General features: G+C 62.7%; 7 protein-coding genes across 7 annotated transcripts; 3 read left to right on the top strand and 4 right to left on the bottom strand.

Annotated features, from left to right (window-relative positions):
• Window positions 1–1,849: 1,849 nt before the first annotated feature.
• JCM10292_006948 (uncharacterized protein) lies at window positions 1,850–7,605 on the top strand (the record flags this gene model as incomplete). The annotated part of the gene is made up of 18 exons (XM_076652580.1): window positions 1,850–2,148; window positions 2,207–2,215; window positions 2,272–2,400; window positions 2,463–2,707; window positions 2,816–3,045; window positions 3,100–3,401; window positions 3,461–3,654; window positions 3,713–3,809; window positions 4,100–4,177; window positions 4,238–4,759; window positions 4,837–4,983; window positions 5,102–5,279; window positions 5,360–5,650; window positions 5,763–5,858; window positions 5,942–6,031; window positions 6,125–6,324; window positions 6,848–7,044; window positions 7,115–7,605. The coding sequence occupies 18 exons, from the start codon at window positions 1,850–1,852 to the stop codon at window positions 7,603–7,605; spliced, it is 3,795 nt and encodes a 1,264-aa protein (XP_076501877.1).
• A 150-nt stretch (window positions 7,606–7,755) lies between these two features.
• PEX7 (Pex7p) lies at window positions 7,756–9,247 on the bottom strand (the record flags this gene model as incomplete). Its single annotated transcript, XM_076652579.1, has 5 exons — window positions 7,756–8,436; window positions 8,493–8,606; window positions 8,708–8,819; window positions 8,935–9,090; window positions 9,201–9,247. 5 exons carry the CDS (start codon window positions 9,245–9,247, stop codon window positions 7,756–7,758), a joined length of 1,110 nt encoding a protein of 369 aa, XP_076501876.1.
• A 339-nt stretch (window positions 9,248–9,586) lies between these two features.
• On the bottom strand, window positions 9,587–11,320 carry NNR2 (NADHX dehydratase; the record flags this gene model as incomplete). The annotated part of the gene is made up of 9 exons (XM_076652578.1): window positions 9,587–9,830; window positions 10,001–10,245; window positions 10,353–10,545; window positions 10,602–10,673; window positions 10,761–10,818; window positions 10,896–10,938; window positions 11,018–11,063; window positions 11,142–11,236; window positions 11,303–11,320. 9 exons carry the CDS (start codon window positions 11,318–11,320, stop codon window positions 9,587–9,589), a joined length of 1,014 nt encoding a protein of 337 aa, XP_076501875.1.
• Window positions 11,321–11,531: 211 nt separating this feature from the next.
• On the bottom strand, window positions 11,532–13,293 carry JCM10292_006945 (uncharacterized protein; the record flags this gene model as incomplete). Its single annotated transcript, XM_076652577.1, has 8 exons — window positions 11,532–11,576; window positions 11,685–11,913; window positions 12,015–12,395; window positions 12,462–12,598; window positions 12,760–12,783; window positions 12,863–12,993; window positions 13,070–13,108; window positions 13,197–13,293. 8 exons carry the CDS (start codon window positions 13,291–13,293, stop codon window positions 11,532–11,534), a joined length of 1,083 nt encoding a protein of 360 aa, XP_076501874.1.
• Window positions 13,294–14,119: 826 nt separating this feature from the next.
• On the top strand, window positions 14,120–15,054 carry ADI1 (acireductone dioxygenase (Ni2+-requiring); the record flags this gene model as incomplete). The annotated part of the gene is made up of 6 exons (XM_076652576.1): window positions 14,120–14,136; window positions 14,238–14,360; window positions 14,428–14,523; window positions 14,586–14,653; window positions 14,749–14,876; window positions 14,965–15,054. The coding sequence occupies 6 exons, from the start codon at window positions 14,120–14,122 to the stop codon at window positions 15,052–15,054; spliced, it is 522 nt and encodes a 173-aa protein (XP_076501873.1).
• A 274-nt stretch (window positions 15,055–15,328) lies between these two features.
• Window positions 15,329–16,937, bottom strand: JCM10292_006943 (zinc-dependent alcohol dehydrogenase; the record flags this gene model as incomplete). Its single annotated transcript, XM_076652575.1, has 9 exons — window positions 15,329–15,376; window positions 15,441–15,691; window positions 15,751–15,992; window positions 16,058–16,112; window positions 16,177–16,249; window positions 16,315–16,356; window positions 16,431–16,491; window positions 16,549–16,760; window positions 16,842–16,937. The coding sequence occupies 9 exons, from the start codon at window positions 16,935–16,937 to the stop codon at window positions 15,329–15,331; spliced, it is 1,080 nt and encodes a 359-aa protein (XP_076501872.1).
• Window positions 16,938–17,818: 881 nt separating this feature from the next.
• Window positions 17,819–18,822, top strand: JCM10292_006942 (uncharacterized protein; the record flags this gene model as incomplete). The annotated part of the gene is made up of 5 exons (XM_076652574.1): window positions 17,819–17,902; window positions 17,976–18,032; window positions 18,129–18,285; window positions 18,354–18,444; window positions 18,513–18,822. 5 exons carry the CDS (start codon window positions 17,819–17,821, stop codon window positions 18,820–18,822), a joined length of 699 nt encoding a protein of 232 aa, XP_076501871.1.
• Between the last annotated feature and the right edge of the window lie 1,159 nt (window positions 18,823–19,981).

Genomic DNA, 19,981 nt, shown 5'->3' with positions numbered 1-19,981 from the left:
CGATGTCCTGCTCTTGCACCACCGCTCGTCCTGCTTCTTCGATTCTCCTCCCGCTTGTCTCCCTCGCACTGATGAGCGTTCTGCTTGCCGCACACGTCCCTGCTGAGACTGACGCATTGTCTGAACCTAGTTGATCGAGTGTTAGGCGTGTCGGAAGCTTTCTCGCTGGCTCTGGGCATCAACGTCGTCAGGCTCCGCGCCTGCTTTCGTTTTTCGCTTCTTCAGATCGACCGCGGCTATTCGGGACACCTTTGTTCCAGAAGTGAACTCGCGAAGGTCGAGCAAAATGGCGAAGATTGAGCGCTTGGCTCAGAACCTGCCTCGCTGCGCCGTCTCGGCCGCCCAGCGCTCGGGCGTCGTGCCGTAGTGCACCCTGGCAATCCTCGCGGCGATGCGCGGCTCCGGTCCGAGGCGGCCCTGCGAAGTCACTTGCATCAGTGTCTTGTTCGTATCGGAGGCATGTGCCCGAGAGGCCGCGGTCCTTGCCAAGGGAATGATGCTTAGGCTCCTCGCCTCCGTCCTCGTGCACCAGCGACCAGAGCAAGTGGAGCAAGGGATACTCCTCCTTGCTGGGTTGAGCCGGGACTGCCTGCAGGACTCGGACTTCAGCTCAGAACAGAGACACCGGGGCCGTGCGATCCGCTTGCATTCTTGACGAAGAATTGCGCAGCGTCCAAAAAGTCCCCAGACTCATCGACATGCTCTGATGCGATCTGGGGTGAAATCGACAGTTTCTGTAAGGCGAAAGAACCAGTTCAGCTGCGGCGGGGGAAGGCAAGTGACAGCTCATTCGCCGCCCACCTCCTCGATCAGTTTGCGCAGCGCCAGCGGCGGCACAACATGGACCTTGGGTCCATTTTGAGTCAGTATTTGCACGCGTTAAGAGCGCTGAACGGAGGCCTGCGGGTAGCTCTAGGCATGCTTCGATGCCTTCCGAGCCGCGTTTCTGTTCGCGATGAAACGCGGCGACCTCAAGTGCCAACCTCTCAAGGTACCGGTGAACCCTGTTGTACGTTTTTTTGGGCAGCGACGAGAGGTAGTCCTCCCACATCTCGTACTGCGCGTTTACCCATTCCGTGGCAGCGTGTTTCTGGTCTTCATGAAAACCGTGACCAAGCGCAGAGTTCGCTATGGCTGTGAAGAGTTCCCGGATCTCCTTGAGGCGTTCAACAGGGATGGGCGAGACCGAGCGAGCTCTGTTGAACGTGCTCGAATGGCCGCGGTGTGACATAGAGGGAAGACGTCGTATTCGCGGAGGGAAAGGCAAGCAGAGGAAAGGAAGAGGAGGAGCGCGTCGCCGTACAAAGCGAAGCTTTGCAAGCAGCACAGCCACAGAACCAGCTCCGGTCCGCACGAAAGGACGGAGCGAAAGATCTCCTTTGTGGCGAAGCAGAGCCGAGTCCCAACTTGCCGCGTCGCACGCGATGCGCAGTCTGCATCCCAGCAGCTTTGCTGTGACTAGCAGCAGAGAAGCAGCTTGTCGGGACTGACAGGAGGTCCGTACCAAGCGAGAGTCAAGCAGGAAGCGTCAAAGAGGCGCAGCCAGCGGCGAGCATTAAGGTTGACGGACAGCGCGGGCAGTGTAGCGACAGGCTTTGATGCCACACAGACTTCTGCTGCCTGCGTGGCGACAGCAACGGTGGGTGAGCAAGGACGGTCCGCGTCCGAAAGGGACGACGGACTTTGGGCGCAAGTCAAGCGATCCTTCGCGCAGTGAGCAAGAAGCTCGTCGCTGAAGAGCGCTTAACCTGCAAGGAACTGCCCTCTGCCCCGTAGAACGGCCCATCGCCTTTGAGGCCGCCTGAGACGTCTCCTCGTCCCGTCGGCTCCCCACTTTCCATCCGCCGAGATGCCGCACTCGACGGCGCCCATCGAGCTTGACACAATCACGCCTGCGCCGCCCTCGCCTGTTCGCGGACGGCCTGACTCGATCGGCAACCCGTTCGAGCCCGAGTCGAAGACACCGGCAACGTCGATCCGCTCGGCAGCAGCAGCGAGTGATGCTGTCGAAAGCACCGACGACGGTCCAGCGCGGCGACTCGAAGGGCTCAACATCGGCGAAGAAGGAGAGGCAGGCGCACAGGAGTTGCCGCCCGTCGACCGCGGTCGCCTTGCTTGGGCTTTCGTAGCCGCCGCCTTCTTTCTCGAGTGCGTCGTCTCGCTGCTTCTTCCTTTGACTGGGCTCAGCTGAGACATTGTCGTGCAGGACCTTCATGTGCGCCGCATATTTCGAATGTTTGTGAAGAAACGGCTGCTGACTCGCGCAAATAGCTGGGGCTACTCGTACTCGAGCGCAACCATCCTCGTATACCTGCAGCGTCACGAGCCTTGGAGCTCGCACAGTCTGTCTTCCCTCTCTGCCATCGGCGCCGTCCAACTCGGAGTCCAGTTCTGTCTTCCGTGCGCAGTCACCTCTCGTCTCCTCGTTCCGCGCGAAACTCAAGACGCCCTGTCCCGCGCAGTCTCGCCGTGATCCTCTTCTTCCGCCGCTACCCCGACTGGGTCAGGTCTGCCTTGTGGACGGCTCTCGTCATCAACTGCGGCAGCATGCTCCTCTCGAGCTGGTCGACCAAGCTGTGGCAGCTCATTGTCCTACAGGGCGTCGTCTGCGGAGCGAGCAGTGCCGTGCTGTATGCGCCGGTTCTCTCCTGGCTCAATGACTGGTTTGTGCAGAGGAAAGGGCTTGCAGGCGGTATCATCTTTGCAGGTGCGTCAAGTTGCAGGCTCGGCAGGTTCAGTGTCGGAGCCGGGCGCAGGGCAGCATGAGAGCTCTTATATTGACTTGCGTCTGATCTGGCACAAACTGCGCCTGCAGGAACCGGCGTCGGTGGCCTGGTCTTCCCTTTCCTCATCTCGAAACTCCTCGAGAAGTACGGCTTCGCCTGGATGATCCGCGCGTGGGCCATCATCACAGCCGTCGTCTTTTCCATTGCCGTATACTTTATCCGCCCGCGCATCCCGCCTGGCCGGCTCAAGGGCGCCGAGCGCGGTCCTTGGCTGGCAGTCGATGTCAAGCTGCTTCGGGATCCGATGTTTTCTATCATGGTGCGCTCACAGAGCTCACTCGAATGCCTCCCTCACTCACCGTAGCGCTCGCAGGCTCTCGCATCGGTTCTCTCGTCGCTCTCAACTTTCCCCGTCACGCTGTACCTCGCCTCGTACGCCTCGAACCTGACCAACTCGGCCTTTATCGCCGAGGTTGTTGTCGGCGTGTTCAACGCGACTGCTTCTCTCGGCTGTGCCGTCACCGGCTGGGTCAGCGACTACGACTACCCGCTCGCCGTCTCGATCTGCGGCGCGGCCGGCGCGCTCATCGCGGTGACGGCCTGGGGCCTCGCAGACAGCCTCGCCAAGACCTACGGCTTTGCGGTCCTGTTCGGCTTCACCAGCCAAACGATCGCGTGCGTGCGGTTCCCGCCGGCGATGCATCTCGTGCCAGTCTGACTGGGCATTCTCGCAGGGCTTGGGGCGGTACTGCCCTGGACGTCTCGAACGGCAATCCCTACACCGCGACGATGGTCTTTGGCCTCCTCTCGTTCGTGCGCGGCGTCGCAAGCATCGTCATGCCGTTCGTCTCGCAGGGGCTGTACCGGCCGGACCACGCAGGAACGGAGGGTTGGGGCAGGTTCGGGTTCAGCAACATGATCATCTTCGGTGCGCCGCTCCTCTCTTGTGGCTTGTGGCTCGGCTCTGACACTGCCGTATCGCGCAGTCGGCGTGACGGCTTTCTTGTCGGCTGTCGCTGGTGTCGCGCTGGGCTGGGTCCGGCGGCAGAAGGTCAAGCAGGGCGTCTTGAAGAGGCAGACCCGGTAGACGCAGCTGCGTATGACGTGTATGTGTCGCCGAAGCAGACTCCTCGAGAGAGCGAGCGTGCACGGGCCTTCGCGTCGCGAGGCGTTCCGCGCGTCGCCTTTCGCTTGCCGCTCTTCGCGAATCTTCGCTTCCTTGGGTCGTGATCAGGCTTCGTTCACAGGCTTGCAATTGTCTGCCAGCTCATCGTGGCTCCTGACTCCGGCGCTTTGACCGCGTGTCGTCGACGCGCCGGCTCGCGCGAGCGGGGAACGTCCGCTTCTTTCGCTTCTCCTCCCACGTTAAGTAGGGATCCGCCACTACGACAGCAGAGTAAGATGGGCAAGAAGAGTGGGCAGCGCAAGGCGCACAAGGCCAAACCCGTCCCGTGCGTCTCGGCCTCTTCGTTGTCGCGCTTCAACTCACGCCCTCGCTCGACCTTTGCCAGCACGCCAGCACCTCGCCAGGAGCCCGTGACGCCGCTGAACAGCTGTATCGAGCCCGAGAAGCCGCTTAGCCAGCAGACTGCGACTGCCCCGCCCTCACCGCCGCTCACGCCGCCTCGCACCGCCGACAGCGACTCGCGCCTGTCCACGGACAGCCTCGGACCTGCCAAAAGCTCGGACAATCTTATCAACGATGCTCTGGAGCTACTCGATCGCGGTCTCGTCGCCAACGCCTACTCGCTCCTCTCGTCGGCATCGTCTGCGGGCGCTTCCGCTTCCGCGCCCTCACCCTCCCGCCTCACCTCGCTCGCGCGCCTCGCCGCACACGTGCACAACATCCAGAACGCGCTCGCAAACAAGCAGTGGATGTTCGCGCTCAAGGAGTGGGACGACGCGCGCGACTTGTGGATGCAGCCGCGTGAGGGAGGGAGGGGCGCGGCGGGCGTGCCCTGGGTTGCCAAGGTGTGGCGGTTTGAGGCGCTCGAGGGGGCGAGGAAGTGGAGCGAGCTCGACTCGTGCGCCAGGTGCGTGGCTACTTGTGCCCGTCTGCGATTGTGTGTCCGAGGCTGCACACGCTGATGGCGCACGTTGGAATACAAAGCCAGATTCTCCGTGAGAAACCGGGCGATTGGGCTCGTGCGGCGCTCGCCAAAGCGACTGCGCTCTACCAGCTCAACAAGATCATGGAGGCGAGTGCGGTGCTGAGCAATGTCAGGAGCGGAACGGCTTCGGCGCTTGAGAAGGTCAAGTGAGTCTCGCCGTCCTACACCTCGCCTCGTCTCCTTGGACCCAGCGGCAACAATCCCTGCTTCCGAAGTTGGTCATGATGCAGTAGACCAATCGAATTCACCACCATCGACACGCAGGAGTCTCTCGAATCGCCTCTCGCGCCTCTCGACGCTCAAGGACAAGGGTGCCGCTGCCTTCAAGGCGCAGCAATGGGGCGAAGCGATCAAGTGGTACAGTCAGGCGATCGAAGTCGACACCGAGTGTCGCGCGGTCCTCGCCGTGCTGCTCGGCAATCGCGTTCTCGCGAAGCTTAAGGTGCTCACTGCCCGGTCTCGTCTAACCTGCCGTGCGAGAGAGCGAGAGCACTGAAACTTGTGTTGGATTCGGCGTCGTAGGACAGCAGCGCCCTCGCCGCCGTCGCAGACTTCTCGGCCGCCATCTCGCTCAACCCGCGCTACGTCAAGGCGCTGCACCACCGCGCGCAGGCGTACCTCCAGCTCGACGACCTCTCGAACGCGTACGAGGATCTCGTTGTCGCTGCCTCGATCGCGCCCGAGGGGAGCGAGGAGCGCCGCTCGCTCGAGAAGGAGCGCGACGAGGTCAGGGTGAGGAAGCTCAAGCAGGACGCGGAGAAGAGGAAGGCGGAGGAGGACAGGAGGTGGGCAGAGAGGCAGGCCAAGCGCAAGGTGCGTTGGCTGTTATGCGTTGTACAGCACGCCTCCGCCCGGCACGCGTTGCGCGCTGCGTGCGGCGTACCCCCTTTTCGCAGAGCTGACCAGACGCGCTGAAATCTTGCAGGACCATTACAAGATCCTCGGCGTCGAGCGTGACGCGACCGTTGTCGAGATCAAGGCGGCGTTCAAAAAGCTCGCGATGAGCCACCACCCAGACAAGGTGCGCCCGCGCCCCTGGAACCCTCCCCGCCAACTCCCCGCGCTCGAGCCCGAGGTAAGAAGCTGATCCCTGGAAGCGAATAGGGCGGCGACGAGGAAAAGTTCAAGGAGCTCCGTGCCAGCTACGAGATCCTGTCGGACGAGCGCCGCAGGCAGCGCTACGACGAAGGCTCGGTGCGTAAGACAGCCCCCTGAGTAAGAGCGTGCATTGTCTTTGATCGCCTGCTGAGCTCTTGTCACGGGTCACAACGGGTCACAAATGCACAGGACAACGAAGACGGCTGCCCGTGCCCATTCCACTCGGGAATGGCCGACGACGACGACGACATGTTCGGCGGCGCCTTCCCCTTCTTCTTCTACGACTTCCTCTTCAGCGCTGCGCGCGAACGTAGCGCGGGCGGAACGGGCTCGCGGGGCGCGCGCGGCGCGGCGAGGAGCGGCGCGGCGAGGGGGAGGGGGAGGGCCCGGTGAGTGCACACGGGGGTATACACGCGGCGCGGGAGGGAGGGCAGCTTGGGAGACGGCGATGATGCAAGAGCGGAGGCATCACTGTGTGGCAGCAGCTTGAACCATGACAGCATACACACCAGCGGGAAACAATTGAGATCGAGTGGAGCATGGGGCGGGGGACCGAAAGCGTTAGTCGGCAGCAGGCTTTGCCTGCCTGACAGTACCGCATAAACAAGCTATCAGTCTGCACAATGCAAGCGAGGGCGAAGATGCGGAGGGAAGAGCACCGCCTCGTCGCCGTCGAGCTTGAGGCGGCTCAGCGCCCGTCCACACCGCTCCTCGCCGCTCGAGCCTTTCTTCGCGCCCAAGACGAGCTCAGAAGCACTCGATAGCACTTTCTACATGTGCGTCTGCTGTTCAGAGAGTCTGGGCCACTTTCCTGCTCTTCATCAGCTCGTCGACCTTGCCCCACCTCTGTCGCCGGGACAACAGCTCTGCAAGCCCGGAACGCTCGCTGACTTCCTAGTACACTCTGTACAGGGCCGCACCTGCACCCACACCGAACGAGGAGGAGATCTTCGCGCTCCTCGACTGCTGCCGCTACGGCGATGTCGACGAGGGCGACTTTGACGACATCAAGCGCTTCGCCGAGCACTACGGGGACCGCTGGCTTGCCGAGGCAAAGGACGACCGGGGCAACACGCCGCTACACATGGCCGCGGGCAATGGGCATGTCGGTGCGTTCGCCTCTCGTGTCGCTTAACGGAACGTACGCAGTTTCGCGCTGACACTGTCCCCCCTCGGCAGACATCGTCAAGTACCTCCTTGACCGACTGCCCGTCGCGGCGCTCTCGGCGCAGAACTCGGCCCTCTCGACGCCGCTGCACTGGGCCGCGCTGAACTACCACCTCGCCGTCCTCGAGCTCATCTGCCCGCTCCTCCCGCTCGACGCCTTCTCGGTCCAGAACACGCACGGCAAGACGGCCGTGCAGGAGGCCGAAGAGGCGTGCGAGGCGCTCGTCGTCAGCGAGGCGGACCAGGACACGCCCCGCGGGCAGGAGCGCGTGCGCCGCGAGAAGTGCGTCGGGTACCTCCTCGGGTGCATGGGCCTCGGCGTCAAGAAGCCGACGGGCGGCGACGAGAGTAAGGCGGAGGAGGCTGAGGGCGAGCTCAAGGCTGGCCCGGAGGCGGCGGACGGCGAGGCGAAGAAGGACGACGAGACGGTGCGGCGGCTGACGGAGCAGGCGGAGAAGATCAAGCTCGAGCAGGAGGAGAAGGCCAAGAGTGCGGCACAGTAGTCAGTGCGCTCGCTCGCCGCTGCAGCATTTCTCGTTCCGTCCACCACCTTGCGTTCCACCTTGTTGTACGTCCCTCACCTGCATAGACTCCTTATCCGCATGCACTGCGACTCGTGAGAGCTGGTACCCGTCGCGCGAGCGTTACAATCGTCACCGCCACAGGTGCACCTCCTGATCCCAGCTGCAACTCGCGACGGTCCCCTCCTCCCACAAGCTCCACGCGCAACCAACGACAAACTCGGTGTGACGGTCCCACACGCGCTCCATCCGCGCGCCCATGCCCCCTTGCGCCGAGAAAGCCATCCCGCCGCCGGCGCCTCCTCCAGCAGCGGCGGCGTCGACGCTCCACACGCGCGACGTCATGTCGTAGCTCGCGGTCGCGAGCACGCCCGCCGAGTGCGGGCTCCACGCGACGCGGCGCACGGCGTACTCGTGCCCGAGGAGCGTCGCGACGGTCGCGTTCGGCTGGAACTGGGGCTGCCCTGCCGCAGAGGGCGCGGACGGTGCGGCGTGGCGCAGGTCGTGCACCTTGACGGTGCGGTCGACGCTCGCGCTCGCGACGAGGTGCGACGCGTACTTGTTCCAGTCGAGGTCGAGCACCTCGGCGCCCGGGTGCGCGGGGAGCGAGAGCTGCGGCGTCGCGAGCGCGGGCTGGCCCGGCGCGGCGGGAGTAGATGGAGGGAGCGGGGTGCGCGTGTCCCACAGCGCGAGGGTGCCGTCAGAGGAGCAGGAGGCGATGAGGGAAGGTTGCGAGGGGGAGAAGAGGGCAGAGTAGACGCAGGCGCCGTGCGCAGGGATTGTTTGCAGAGAGGCGGGGCGGTCGGGCGTCCACTGTGGGTCAAAAGCGGGTCAGCTGATTCACAAGGTACGCAGTGCATGAGACACACAATCTTGATGGTCCCGTCCCAGCTGCTCGTGCAGAAGAGCTCCTTCTGCAGGTTGCTCCAGTCGACCGAAAAGACCTCGCGCTGGTGCTCGTGCCATTTCCGAATCGGAAAGTCCTGCGGCAAGCTATAGTGAGCTTCTTGCACCACGCTAAGAGTCACAAGAAGCGGGTGGCCCGTTCTGCTGCAGACTCGGGCGAGGAAGCGGCGAGACTCACGTTGAGCATGACGTCCCACAGCTTGACGCTTCCGTCGCCGCTGCCCGTCACGATCTGGTTCTCGTGGCACTCTGACCACGCCAAGTCGTACAATCCGTCTTGCGTGTCGAACCTGCGGGAGAGGAGAACGCCCCCCACATGCGTCGAAGTGGTCAGCGCACGTCTTCCGAGAGTCGCAGATCCTGCTGTGCAGACCGTGTGACACGACAGAAAGTTGAGAGACGCACGCCTTCTCAACCACGAGTCCTCCCGGAGCAGAGGGCGGAGCATCCTGGGTCACGACGCTCAGGCGCCCGTTGCCGACGAGCCCAAAGTTGGCGGCCCCGGCGAGCGCGAGCTTGCCCGGGAAGAATGGCGAGAACGCGACCGAGTAGTTGGCGAACCTGCGGGCGCGGGACCAGCGGTGAGGACGGGAGATTGCCTTGCGAGGACGAGGAGCCGGAGGAGTGGGCAAGGCAAGCAACGGAGTGGACGGGGCGGACAGCGAGCGCACCCGTCTGTTCGCAGTCGCTTGAACGGCGGCTGGCCCGCGAGAGCCATCTCGAGCGAACGACTGAGTGCGGAACGAGCAAGACCAGGACAGCGGCTCGACCCGGCTATCGTCGACTACCCGCGCAACGCTTCTAGAGTGGTCTAGTGAGCTCCTCAGGCAATTTGAGCAGGATGTCGAGTCCTCCCGTGAAAGCCGATGGTCTGGGGAAGCGAGAACAAGGGCGACTAACACGCGGAACGGTCGTCGACCGGGACAAGCGATTCTCTCAGGCTCCATCGCCTCGCCTTCAATCTTTCTGAGAGGCACTGCTTGTTTCTTTACAGATCAGAAAAAGGCGGAAGTCGTCGCGACTCCCGCCCGTCTACGTCTCCCCTCCTTCATCCCGCTCACAAACTCCCCTTGATCGCGCCCACGACCTTCCCCACGAGCCCCTCCGCGCCGCCGAGCCCCTGGTCGGCGACCTCTTCCGAGCCAAAGACCTCCTCGAACGCCTGTCCGACAAAGCCGAGCATCTCGCCCGTCTGCATCGCGCGCTTGTGCTGCGCGAACGTGAGCCGCGACGCCGTGCGCGTCAGCGACGACGCGGCGTACGCAGCGAGGAGCGTAATCTCGTCGGGCTTGATCGGGTCGCTGTGATTGAAAAGGGCGGACACGACAAACGACCGTACGGTGGGCGAGTAGGGAGCACGGGGAAACCAGCGTCAGCAACAGTGCTTCGGCAGGAGCAAGTCAAGGCGTCCAGAGCGGCAGCAGCTGCATTGAACGGCAGACCAATCCCGAGTAAGCGAAAAGAGACGCACTCTTCGTCCTTGCCCTCCCTCTCCTCGTAGTTCTTGCCCCACGCCAAAAACGTCCCGACCGCGCCGCTGAGCACGTCGCCCTGTCCGCCGCATCGCCGCGACGAGCCCGTCACCTCGCTCACCAGCGTCTCGTGCCCGTTCGTGATGCGGTCCTCGCGCCCCTTTTGCACGATCGTCGGGCCTTGGAGGTGCTGTGCGATGGCGGACGCGAGTTGAGACGGTTCCATCGACTTTGGGTCGATGTTCTGCGAGGAGAATGGTCGGTGAGTGGCGGTTGCCTGGACGACGAGCAGCTCCTTCCGGACGAGTGACCGAGAAGGACGAGACCACAACGCAGCGATCCGCAACTCACGCAAGCCTCGGCCAGCCTCCCAAACTCGACGACGTTGGGCGTGAGCACGGCGCGCTTGTAGCCCCGGACGACGCTCGGGTCGTTTTGCACGAGGAAGAGGCCGTCGGCGTCGAGGACGATGTAGAGGTCGTTTTCGCGCGCTAGGCGGATCGCCGTGCGCGCAGCGAGCTGCATGTGCTTGTCGCGGCCGAGTCTGCGGTGAGGACCGTGTGAGTATCTCGTTCGAGCGGTGAACGAGGAGATGCTCACCCAGGCCCGATAACAAGCGTGTGCAGGCGCGGGAGGACGCCCTTGAATACGTCGGCCATCTGCTCTTCGTTACTGTGCGATTAGATCGCGTCAAGTCAAAACGTCACTCCTCAGCTCGCGCTGGAGCAGGCACGCAAGAGCCTTCGACGCAAGACGCACAGGTTCTCGTTGAGGTCGGTGTGAACGATGAGGTCGGGCGAGTACGTCTTGATGATGTCTGTCGAGGATCGCGAAACCACGTTCGTCAGCACAGTAGCTCGCACTCGACTCTGGCAAGAGAGAGCAACAACGCACTGCCAGCAGCGGGTTCGCAAATGACGTGAGCGAGGTCGGCTCCCTGCACGACGGCGAGACGGGATCAGCAGTTGCATCGTCTCCTTCGCCGCCCTGCCTCCAGAGAGCCTGTGGAAACGCACGAGGCGCAGAGTCGTCATGCTCGCAAAGTACGGTGCGCCCGAGTAGCTGCGACAGCGAGTGGAGGTGTCGGCGAGAGGTGGGGGTCAGCGTCGCTTTCCAGAGCGCCACCGAGGCGAGACGCACTCCTTCGAGCCGCCGACGACGCCAATGCGGCCTGCCTGGCCCTTGTGCAGCTCGGGCGACAGGGGCGGGATGAGGCGCTTGCAGCGTGCAATGGTCTGCAGGCTCGCGAGGGCGAGAGGTCAGCCGGACAAGCGCAGGCGGGCAGCACGGGTGGTGCAGACCTTTGCGTGTTCAGCCATGGTGCGTCGAGCGAGTGTCGCCAGCTTTGCGGGACGAGGAGGAGATGCGAGAGAGCGCGCACAGGGAACGTCACTTCTCTCGCAAGCCGATGAGGGGCATTTCGCCGCACGTGCAGCAGAGGGGTTGTGCAGTGCGAGACAAGATTTGCAGGGTCTAGGTGCATGTTGGTAAGGGTTACGAGGGTATCATGGTGCGCGTGAGTGTGCAAGTCTACCGGAAAGTCGAGACGACAAGTTCGAACACGGCGAACGTGACCTGGGCGAGGCGAAGTGAGCGTCAGGCTACGGAGCTCTACGAGGAGCCTGCACTCTAGCTGCAGCTGAGAGCAGTTCAGGCAAGAAGATTGCAGTGCAGAAGACGCACCATGTTGACGGGCACGCTGCGCACGAGCGTAGGTCCCAGACCCGCAACGAAAGCTCGCCAGCCGCCTTCTCGATATGTTGCCAGGAAAGCCGACCGCAGAGTCGCGTCTGTTGCTCTCGGCCGAGCTGGCAGCGTGCCGATTGATGCTGTAGAGGCTGGAATGGTGGGCGAAGGCGAAGAAGGGAGCGTTTCGGCCTGTATCTTGGTTTTGACGACGTCTATTGGAAAGCTGCGAGAAGAATGCAAGCGCTGAGTAAGGACATCGCTACTAGTATGCGTGTGTTCGTCCTGCAGAGGACCGGAACGCAGAAACAGCAACGAACGACTCACGTGAATCCCCATCCCGCAATCCCCGCCAAGCCACCCGCCACGAGCACCCTCACCGCGCCCGCTCCTGCCTGTCCGTCGCTCCCGTGCACCTCATTCTCGACCTCGTCCACCAGATCCGCCTTGACCCTCCGCCTCTTCCCTTCCTCGCCCGCAGCGCCGCTCGAGAACAGCCCAAAGTTGCCTCCGCGCGCGACATACTCGTACACGAGGAAGTAGGGCCCGTAGCCAAAGTCGCGGAGGAGGGTCGCGGACCAGCCGCGGTAGAGCGAGCGGAGCGAGTGGGAGCGCACGAGGGCAACGACTGAGGGTTGCGCGCTGCGGGCGCCGACGGAGGACGCTTGCTGCAGGATTTTGAGACGCTCTATTGGCGTAGTTATAACGCTGCAGAGCGAGGCGTCGTTCTCAGCAACGATGGCGTTGACATCAATGGATAGAAGCGCGACGCACGACGTAAAGACTCCGCTTGCTGCTCCCGCGGCTGTGATTTGCGTCAGGGTCGGCTCCGTGTCCGGACTCGACAGCATTGCGTTCATCGCAAGCTTGTACGACGTGAAGACCGAGGCATTCATGAGGGCAACACCGAGCTGCGTATAACGACTCGCCGCACCGTCAGCGTACGCTCGCAAGCGACAGTCGCCGGACATGAGCTCATGCACACACCATAGGAGAGGTCTGAGTAGCGAAGCGCGCATAAAGAGGTAAGCAAGATGGGTTTCGGTACGCAGGCGGAGGGAACAAGACGCACAACGCCCTTGTACAGCCCCGCCATCTGCGCGAGTTCAAGAAGACCTTCATCAGCATGCCGTACAGCGTACGACGCAGCCGAAAGCCTTTCAAAGCCGACGCACCCCTTCCTCGCGCACGACGCGAGCGAACGCATGTCCAGCATTGCGGTAGTACAGCTCGGCGGGCTTCTCGGTCGCAGCATTCGCCTGGACGGCTCGTGCCGGGCGTGGTTGCGTCTGCAGGCGGACCTTGACTGTTGCGCGAGGACCCCCCACCCCCACCTCTAGGTCAGCTTGACGACGCAGACACACGAGAGCGTAAGCGCGCACCGGTGTCGAAAGGGTGTCCAGTGAACAAGCTGGCGATGCCTGTGCAGCCACCGTGAAGGCGCATCAGCATGGGTGACGCGACGAGACGGCGTGCCGAGACGAGACGAGCGAGCGGACAAGGGCGCACCTGCAACGGTGCCAGCTGCAAAGTCCAGCGCAGGGCTCACTGGCGGGAGTACAGGCACGACTGCCTCGGTCCCAGCCGCATCGCGAGGAGTTGACATCGGCGCAAGAGGTTGACCTCCGCCCGGTCAGGTTCGAGTGGGAGAGGGTGCACACGAAAGGCTGGACCGAATTCCAGCCAGCTTCCTGATACTCAGCAGCTGGTTTGACGCTGTTCACGCTTGCCAGGTACGCTCCGCTTATGGTTTGCTGTCGCCGTGCTTTTGGCTTCCGCGTGGTCTCTGCGTCTCTCCCTCGACGAGCGGAAGCACAGAACAGACGGGGTGGCGCATCTCATCCATGGAGAGATCGTGAGCAGCCAGGCTTTGCAGCGAATGGACCGCATTCACGCAGTCTCCACCGACTGAAGGAGCAGGAAGACCCCGACGCGACAGCACTGAATGAGTCTGCCGCACTACGAGCAGACTTAACACGCAGATCCCAGCCAGATTAAACCGCAAGCACCGTACAAGAAAGCGCTCAAAAACGAGAGTACAGCAGGCAACGAGACCCCCCGTGCAGCAGCACTTTGATCTGGCGAGGAGGACGGCGGGACGTAGCCGCGTACTTGAGCGGGACACAGCATGCCAATTGTTTGTTGCGCACGCAGCTGACTGCCAGCCCTTGCAGAGTCGTCCGACCTGCCATCGAGATGAGCGGGCGTCGGTTGGTCGAGCGGAAGAGGGGCGATGAGGTCAGCCGGCGCTTTCGGCAGTGCGGGAAAAGCGCTGCAGTGCATGGTGGGTGCTACCCAGGTGGGTCAGCCTTCCAGCGACCCGTTCCAGCCGGACCTGGCTTGCGGCAGCGAGTGGTGCGGAGCGAAGGGCAGAAGCACATCATCGCTGGCTCTCCTCCCGTCCTTACAGCACAGACAGAAACAGGACAGCGATGAAGGCCTACATCTTGTGCGTAGGCCCTGCTCGGACGTCCAGCCAGTCGCCGCCTCACTCGCCTCGCTTTTGTGCATGCACTCACCGGAAGTCTCCACTCTTCTCGACGAACGCAGCGACGACCTCGAGGGCGACCAGCGCCTCCCGCACGACTCGGGCGAGCAGGTCTCGGTTGAGCAGCTCAAGGCGATCGGCGTCCTCCCGTACCCGGGCATCTCGCTCGACCAGGTCGAGGCCATGTGCGTACTCGGCAACTCTGTCTCTGGATGTTGTAAGGCTGTAGCTGACCTGGCTACCTTTTTGCAGCGCCAAGGAGCGCGGATACAAGAACCGCGACGAGATCAACGTGAGCAAGGAGGGTCTCGGCGACATCTACGAGGAGAAGATCAAGGGCTTCTTCCGGTGCGCCCCGCTCTTCCCGAAGCATTGGAGTACGCGGAGACTGACGTGACTTATGCGTGCAGCGAGCACCTCCACGAGGATGAGGAGATCCGCTACATCAAGGACGGGAGGGGCTACTTTGACATCCGCGGTGCGCTCTCACTTTGGCACTCAATGGCTACCCTGACCTAGCGAACGGTCATTGCCGGATCATAAGCTGACCCCCACCTGCCCGCCGGCCCGCAGAGAAGGGCGACGCGCGGTGGATCCGCATCGCCGTCGAGCCGCAAGACCTCCTCATCGTGCCCGCAGGAGTGTACCACCGGTTCACGCTCGACTCCTCTGACTTCATCCGTGCACTGCGACTCTTCCAGGTCAGTGCTCATCTTCGGCGGTCCTCTGCAGATTCGCGAGGCAAGCAGCTTTCGGGCAATCTTCAGCTGACAATTCTCGCTTACGCAGGACGAGCCGAAGTGGGTCCCGCACGACAAGAGCGAGGCGACGGACGCGAACCCGTTCCGCGCGCAGTACCTGCAGTCGCTCAAGGCATGAAGGGCCGCCGCACTTGCATTGAAGGGCTTTGTACATGATCCTTTGGGAAGCGCCTGCTCCCCCTGCTCGAGACTGGTTGTGGTCCTCGCAGTCTTGCCTCTGCTTCTGCTTCCGCGAATCAGTGGACTGCACTGCGCTTTGTGGTAAAATTTTGCACGGAACGGATGCTTGCGCTTGACATGAATTCAACGTCTTGTATCGCTGACATTGGAGAAGCGCGGTGCTGTTCAAGCTAGACTCGGGTACAAAGCGCAAACGTATACAGATCCTTGATTTACTGCGTAAAATCGATGACCATCCGCCCGGCAACCTTTGCCGCAAGCTGCGCGCGCAGACGGAGTCAGCAAGCTCATTCACCGCTCCAGAGCTGCTGCAAAAGAACGCACCAAATCCGCAAACGCTGCTTTGAGCTCTGAGAAGGGCCTGACGGTGACGTGCGGCTCGACGAGCCCGCGTCGGACAAAGTCGAGTGCCTCGTCGGCGTCGACTTGGTTTCCCGTGAGCGACCCGCGGATCGTCAGCTTCTTGAAGATGATCGCGCACGGGTCGGCACCGGCAATGGCCGTGCCAGCCGACGGGAGGCCGACGCAGATCATGGTGCCGCCCGGGCGCAGATAGGCGGGAGCGGAAGAGTAAGCTGCATTCGCAAGATTCGTCAACTTGGCTTCCTCATTTGGCCGAGCACGTCGCACACACCTGCGGCGGTGCCGCCCGTGACAATCACAACATGTCCACCACCGCCAGTGATGCGCTTGACTTCCTCAGCCGGGTCCTTGCACTCCTTGAAATCGACGAACGCCTCGCATCCGAGCCGCTCGCATAGCGCGCGCTTCTCGGCGCCCGTGTCGATGACCACGGGGCGGATGCCCTGTACTTTCGCATAGGTGATGCCAAGGTGGCCGACGCCGCCGCCGCCTCCCGGAAGGACAAGCCACTGACTGCGCGAATGCAGCGAGCGTGTAAGCTGCGCGAGACAGCGGTCATTCAAACGAATCTGACGAACCCAGCACGAATGCCACTGCGCTTGATTGCCGTGTAGATGGTCGTGCCGGAGCACACTACGAAAACGGGAAAGTCAGCGGATCGTCGTCGAGGAGCGCGGGTTGCAAGGTGTTGACGCACTCAGGGGTGCAGCATACTTGTCGGGAACACCATCTGGGATGCGAGTGGTGTAGCGTGCAGGCGAGACGATGTACTGCAGGCAAAGCAATGGTCAAAGTCTGGTCTTGCTTCAGTGGGAGCAAGCGGCCAGCTGCTCACCTCGCAGTAGCTGCCATTCGAGAAGGCTCCGGTCGCAGTGAGCTACACGGGATCGAAAGATCCGCTAGTAAGCAGTGATGTCGAGAAGTGCATGTGGATGCAGAAGCCGCGCGCACCTTTGGGCACAAGCCCTCGTCCCCGCCGCGGCAAGCGGCACACTCGTGGCAGACGTCAAAGCTGCGTAACAGGTAAAGTCAGAAGGAATAGCAATACTAAGGAGCAAGCGTTACGCACAGCGGCTTGATTCCTGCGCGGTCTCCGACTTTCCAGTCCTGCACACCCTCGCCGAGCGCCACGACGACCCCAGCTCCCTCGTGACCCGAAGCATCACACATCATCGGAATTCCGATGTCGCCAGTCATGTTGTGGTGGTCGCTCAGGCAGAGACCGGTCGCATTGATCTTGAGCAGCAACTGGCCCGGACCGGGCGACGGGACAGGATAGTCCTGCAAGGGGAAGGGTCAGCTCTTTGTGCAACTCCTTCGCAATTGCAAGACTGCAAGAGTCGCGCATTGAGCCATGTGCACCTCGACGAGTTCCAGCGAGTAGTTGGGACCGGGGTTGCGACAGACCGCGGCGCGGCACGTCTTCGGCACGTTAAGAGTAGACCCAGCCATGTTCATAGATAGTACAAGCCAGAGTACGGTAGCAGGGCGACTTGCCAGCGATGAGGGAAGCAGCCGGTACGAAGATTGCGGAGACGATCAGTGAGGCACCCGGTGAGGGTGGGGGCGGCGCGGAGCCAATCGTCCGCGGTTCGCACAAGCTGTGCGGTCATTTTGCACCCGTAGGCCGTAGCACAAGTTGGCTGTACGCAGAGCTGCACCTGGGGACGGACGAGCCCAGCGAGGCGGGCAAGCGGGACCTTCCCAAGTCCAGCTTCCCCCTCTCAGCACTGCCCGCTCCCTCCAGTTGCCTTCTCTGCAGCTGCCTGCGGCATACAAGTCAGCACGACTGACGCCTTGTAATCAGTCGAGTAGAGAGCTCAGCAGCAAGGGGCAAAGCTTGTTACGATCACTCGCTGCGAAGCCGCTTCGATCGGCCAGCCCAAATTGACGGGCCACCCGGAGGCATCCCTTTCCCGCCCTGCGTCCTCCCGTCTTGCTTCAGACAGATGCCTTTGGCCCGCTGCACACGCCAGAGCCGCCTCTCGACGACGACACACGGCCCCCTCATGGTTGATTGACGCGGGCTCGTCGCGTCGCGCTCGTCGCACGCGAAAGTTTGAGGGGACTGCACGCTCGCTCGGTGTCGCCCTGCTCCTGCTCTTACCCTCCATCTGCTCGCCTGCTGTTGCTGCTCTCCGTACGGTCTACACCTACGCTCGTTCCGTCCAACCCGCTCGTCGCTCTTTGTCCTCTCGCGCCTGTCCTCTCAGCGACTTCGCCGCTCGCACCTCCCCAATCCAGCCAAGACCTCGTGCGCCTCCTTCCCCCTTCGACGTGCAGCACGACGAGCAGACTCGCTGACGACGGCAGAGGCAGTCACAGGAACCGTACAGACCATGCACTTCTCGACCGCCTTCTCGTCGGCCGCCGTCCTCGCCCTCTCGCTCCCGGCGGCCCTCGCCAAGCCCTTCATCTACAAGGTGGGTCGCCTGTTTGTCTCCAGTCGTGCAGAGGCTGATCGACTGCTCATCATGTTTGCACGTCCTCGTACAGCCGGTCGCGGCCTCGCACTACGCTGCAGGCGACTCGTTCACGATCTCGTGGCGCGATGTGCGTTTCATTCATCCGGTGCTGGACCGCGCGGAGGACCGAGCCACGACATCCGCCCGAGCAAGCGACGGCTGACTTGGCTACGCAACCTCGCAGGACGGCAACGCTCCCTCGTGGACCGAGTTCGGCCGCACGTCGATCGGCCTCTACTCGGGCAGCTCGCAGGTGCAGTACCGCCTCGCGCAGGTTGGCCTGATTGAGGACGCGTCGCAGACGAGCGAGGTCCGCATCACGATTGACCCGGTCTGGGGACGTGCGTCTGTGTCCTGTCTTCCATACGGTCTTCGACGTCACTGACATTTTCGGAGACTCTGCGCACAGCCGACTCGGACGAGTACTTTATCCGCCTCGACTCGGAGGCTGCGACCGACACGTCCGGCGCGCCCCTGCAGTCCTTCTCTGCGCGCTTCGCGTGTGTCCCCCACCTAGCCGCTCGCCGTCGCTTCCCCGCGCACTGACAGCAGCTTGTACGCACTGCAGCCTCTCTGGCATGACGGGTGCCTTCCCCCCAGTCGTCGAGGCCGCGCTCGCGAACTCGGCCTCCGGCGCCGCGCCCAACTCGATGGTGACGGCCGTCCGCACCGCCGACGCGACCGCCGCTTCCGCCGCCGCCACTTCTTCCTCCTCCTCCGCGGACGCGACGCCTGCTGCTGCGTCGGAGAGCGCCGACGCGAGCAAGTCAGCGGACGCGCAGAAGGCCGAGGAGACGAGCGGCGCCAAGGGCGCGCTCGTCGTTAAGGCGAGCATCGTCGGCGCTGCCGGCGTCGCAGTCGCTGCCCTCCTCGCGTGAGGAGCGATAGCTTAAGTCGACGGCCTGCGAGCAGGTTGTGCCCCCGTCAGGTCAGATGGTCATCTCTTTTCGCTTTTCCCACCCTTCTCTCCCCTTTTGGTTTGACAAAGAAGCATCTTGCGCTGGTCCGCTGCGTAGATCGCAATGACAAGTATTTGCTGGTGATGATCCGAATCTGGTGCAGTGTGTGCGAGCGAGAAACTCTCCGTTCGAGCGAACGTGGAAGCATCGATTTCGAAGCCAGGGACAGATAGAGCGGAGCAGGCTCGCCGCGGCGAGCAGAATGACCACAGCGAGCGCTCGGGAGCGCCCGTCTAGATGCTTTGGAGGCTGACCGCCGCCGGTTCGATCTCACCACGACGGGCAAAGTTGAGGGAAACGAGTTGTTTTCTATGTTGCAGGCAGCGGAAGGTAAAGCGCGAAGTCCCGTCGTGCGGCGACAGCAACTTTTACGGTCCGTGGACATGCTGGGCCAGGTTGGCCGTCTCAGACAGCGGTGGACCTGTTCAGAAGGGTAGAAGCAGAGTCAGCGAACGCTCCGTGATGGCAGTACTGCTGATCCCCTCGCCCCTCATTCCTTGACTCTGCCTGACGTGCAAATAAAACGACTCGTCAAAGCCCGGAGGCTACGTAGTCTAACATGCTAAATGGTTTATTGTCTTCGTCCTCGTCAAGTGGGGCGAGGGAGGTCGTGGCAGGCGGAAGGAGCCTTACCGACAGTCGTCTGCGGTCGTGGACGCGAGGAAGGGAAGGTGAAGAACGCAGCGAAGCTATCTGTCGCGAGACGACAAGAGGGTCAGCTGGTGCCGCTCGATGACGGATCCTGCTGGTGCGCGCGCGAGTCGACGCGGCGTGGCTCGAGATATATGCTTGTCTATAGGTTTAACTCGTCAAGGCCTGGCGTCCCCCATCTCCGCTCGCACCCCGCTGCGCAAGCAAAGGCTGAAAGACTTTGCGAGCGCGACGAGGCGAGAAACGAGGACGGGTCCCAACCGAATGGGCGGACTAGGGGTGGCCAGTTACGCAAGCCATGCACTGGGAGGTATCATCATTGCCGGCGGGAGGCGTGCGCTGCGCAGGCGAGAGGACGACGGCGACGGAAGACTCACGAGAAGAAGAAAAGTCGTCCGGCAGGAGGGGGGCAGAGGCGGTCAAGCAG

This window comes from Rhodotorula paludigena, assembly GCF_050403205.1.
Source record: "Rhodotorula paludigena JCM10292 DNA, Rt_paludigena_JCM10292v1_ctg81, whole genome shotgun sequence".
Taxonomy (NCBI): Eukaryota; Fungi; Basidiomycota; class Microbotryomycetes; order Sporidiobolales; family Sporidiobolaceae; genus Rhodotorula; species Rhodotorula paludigena.
The sequence above is the reverse complement of the archived record's forward strand: the minus strand, read 5'-3'. Positions and strand labels throughout refer to the sequence as shown.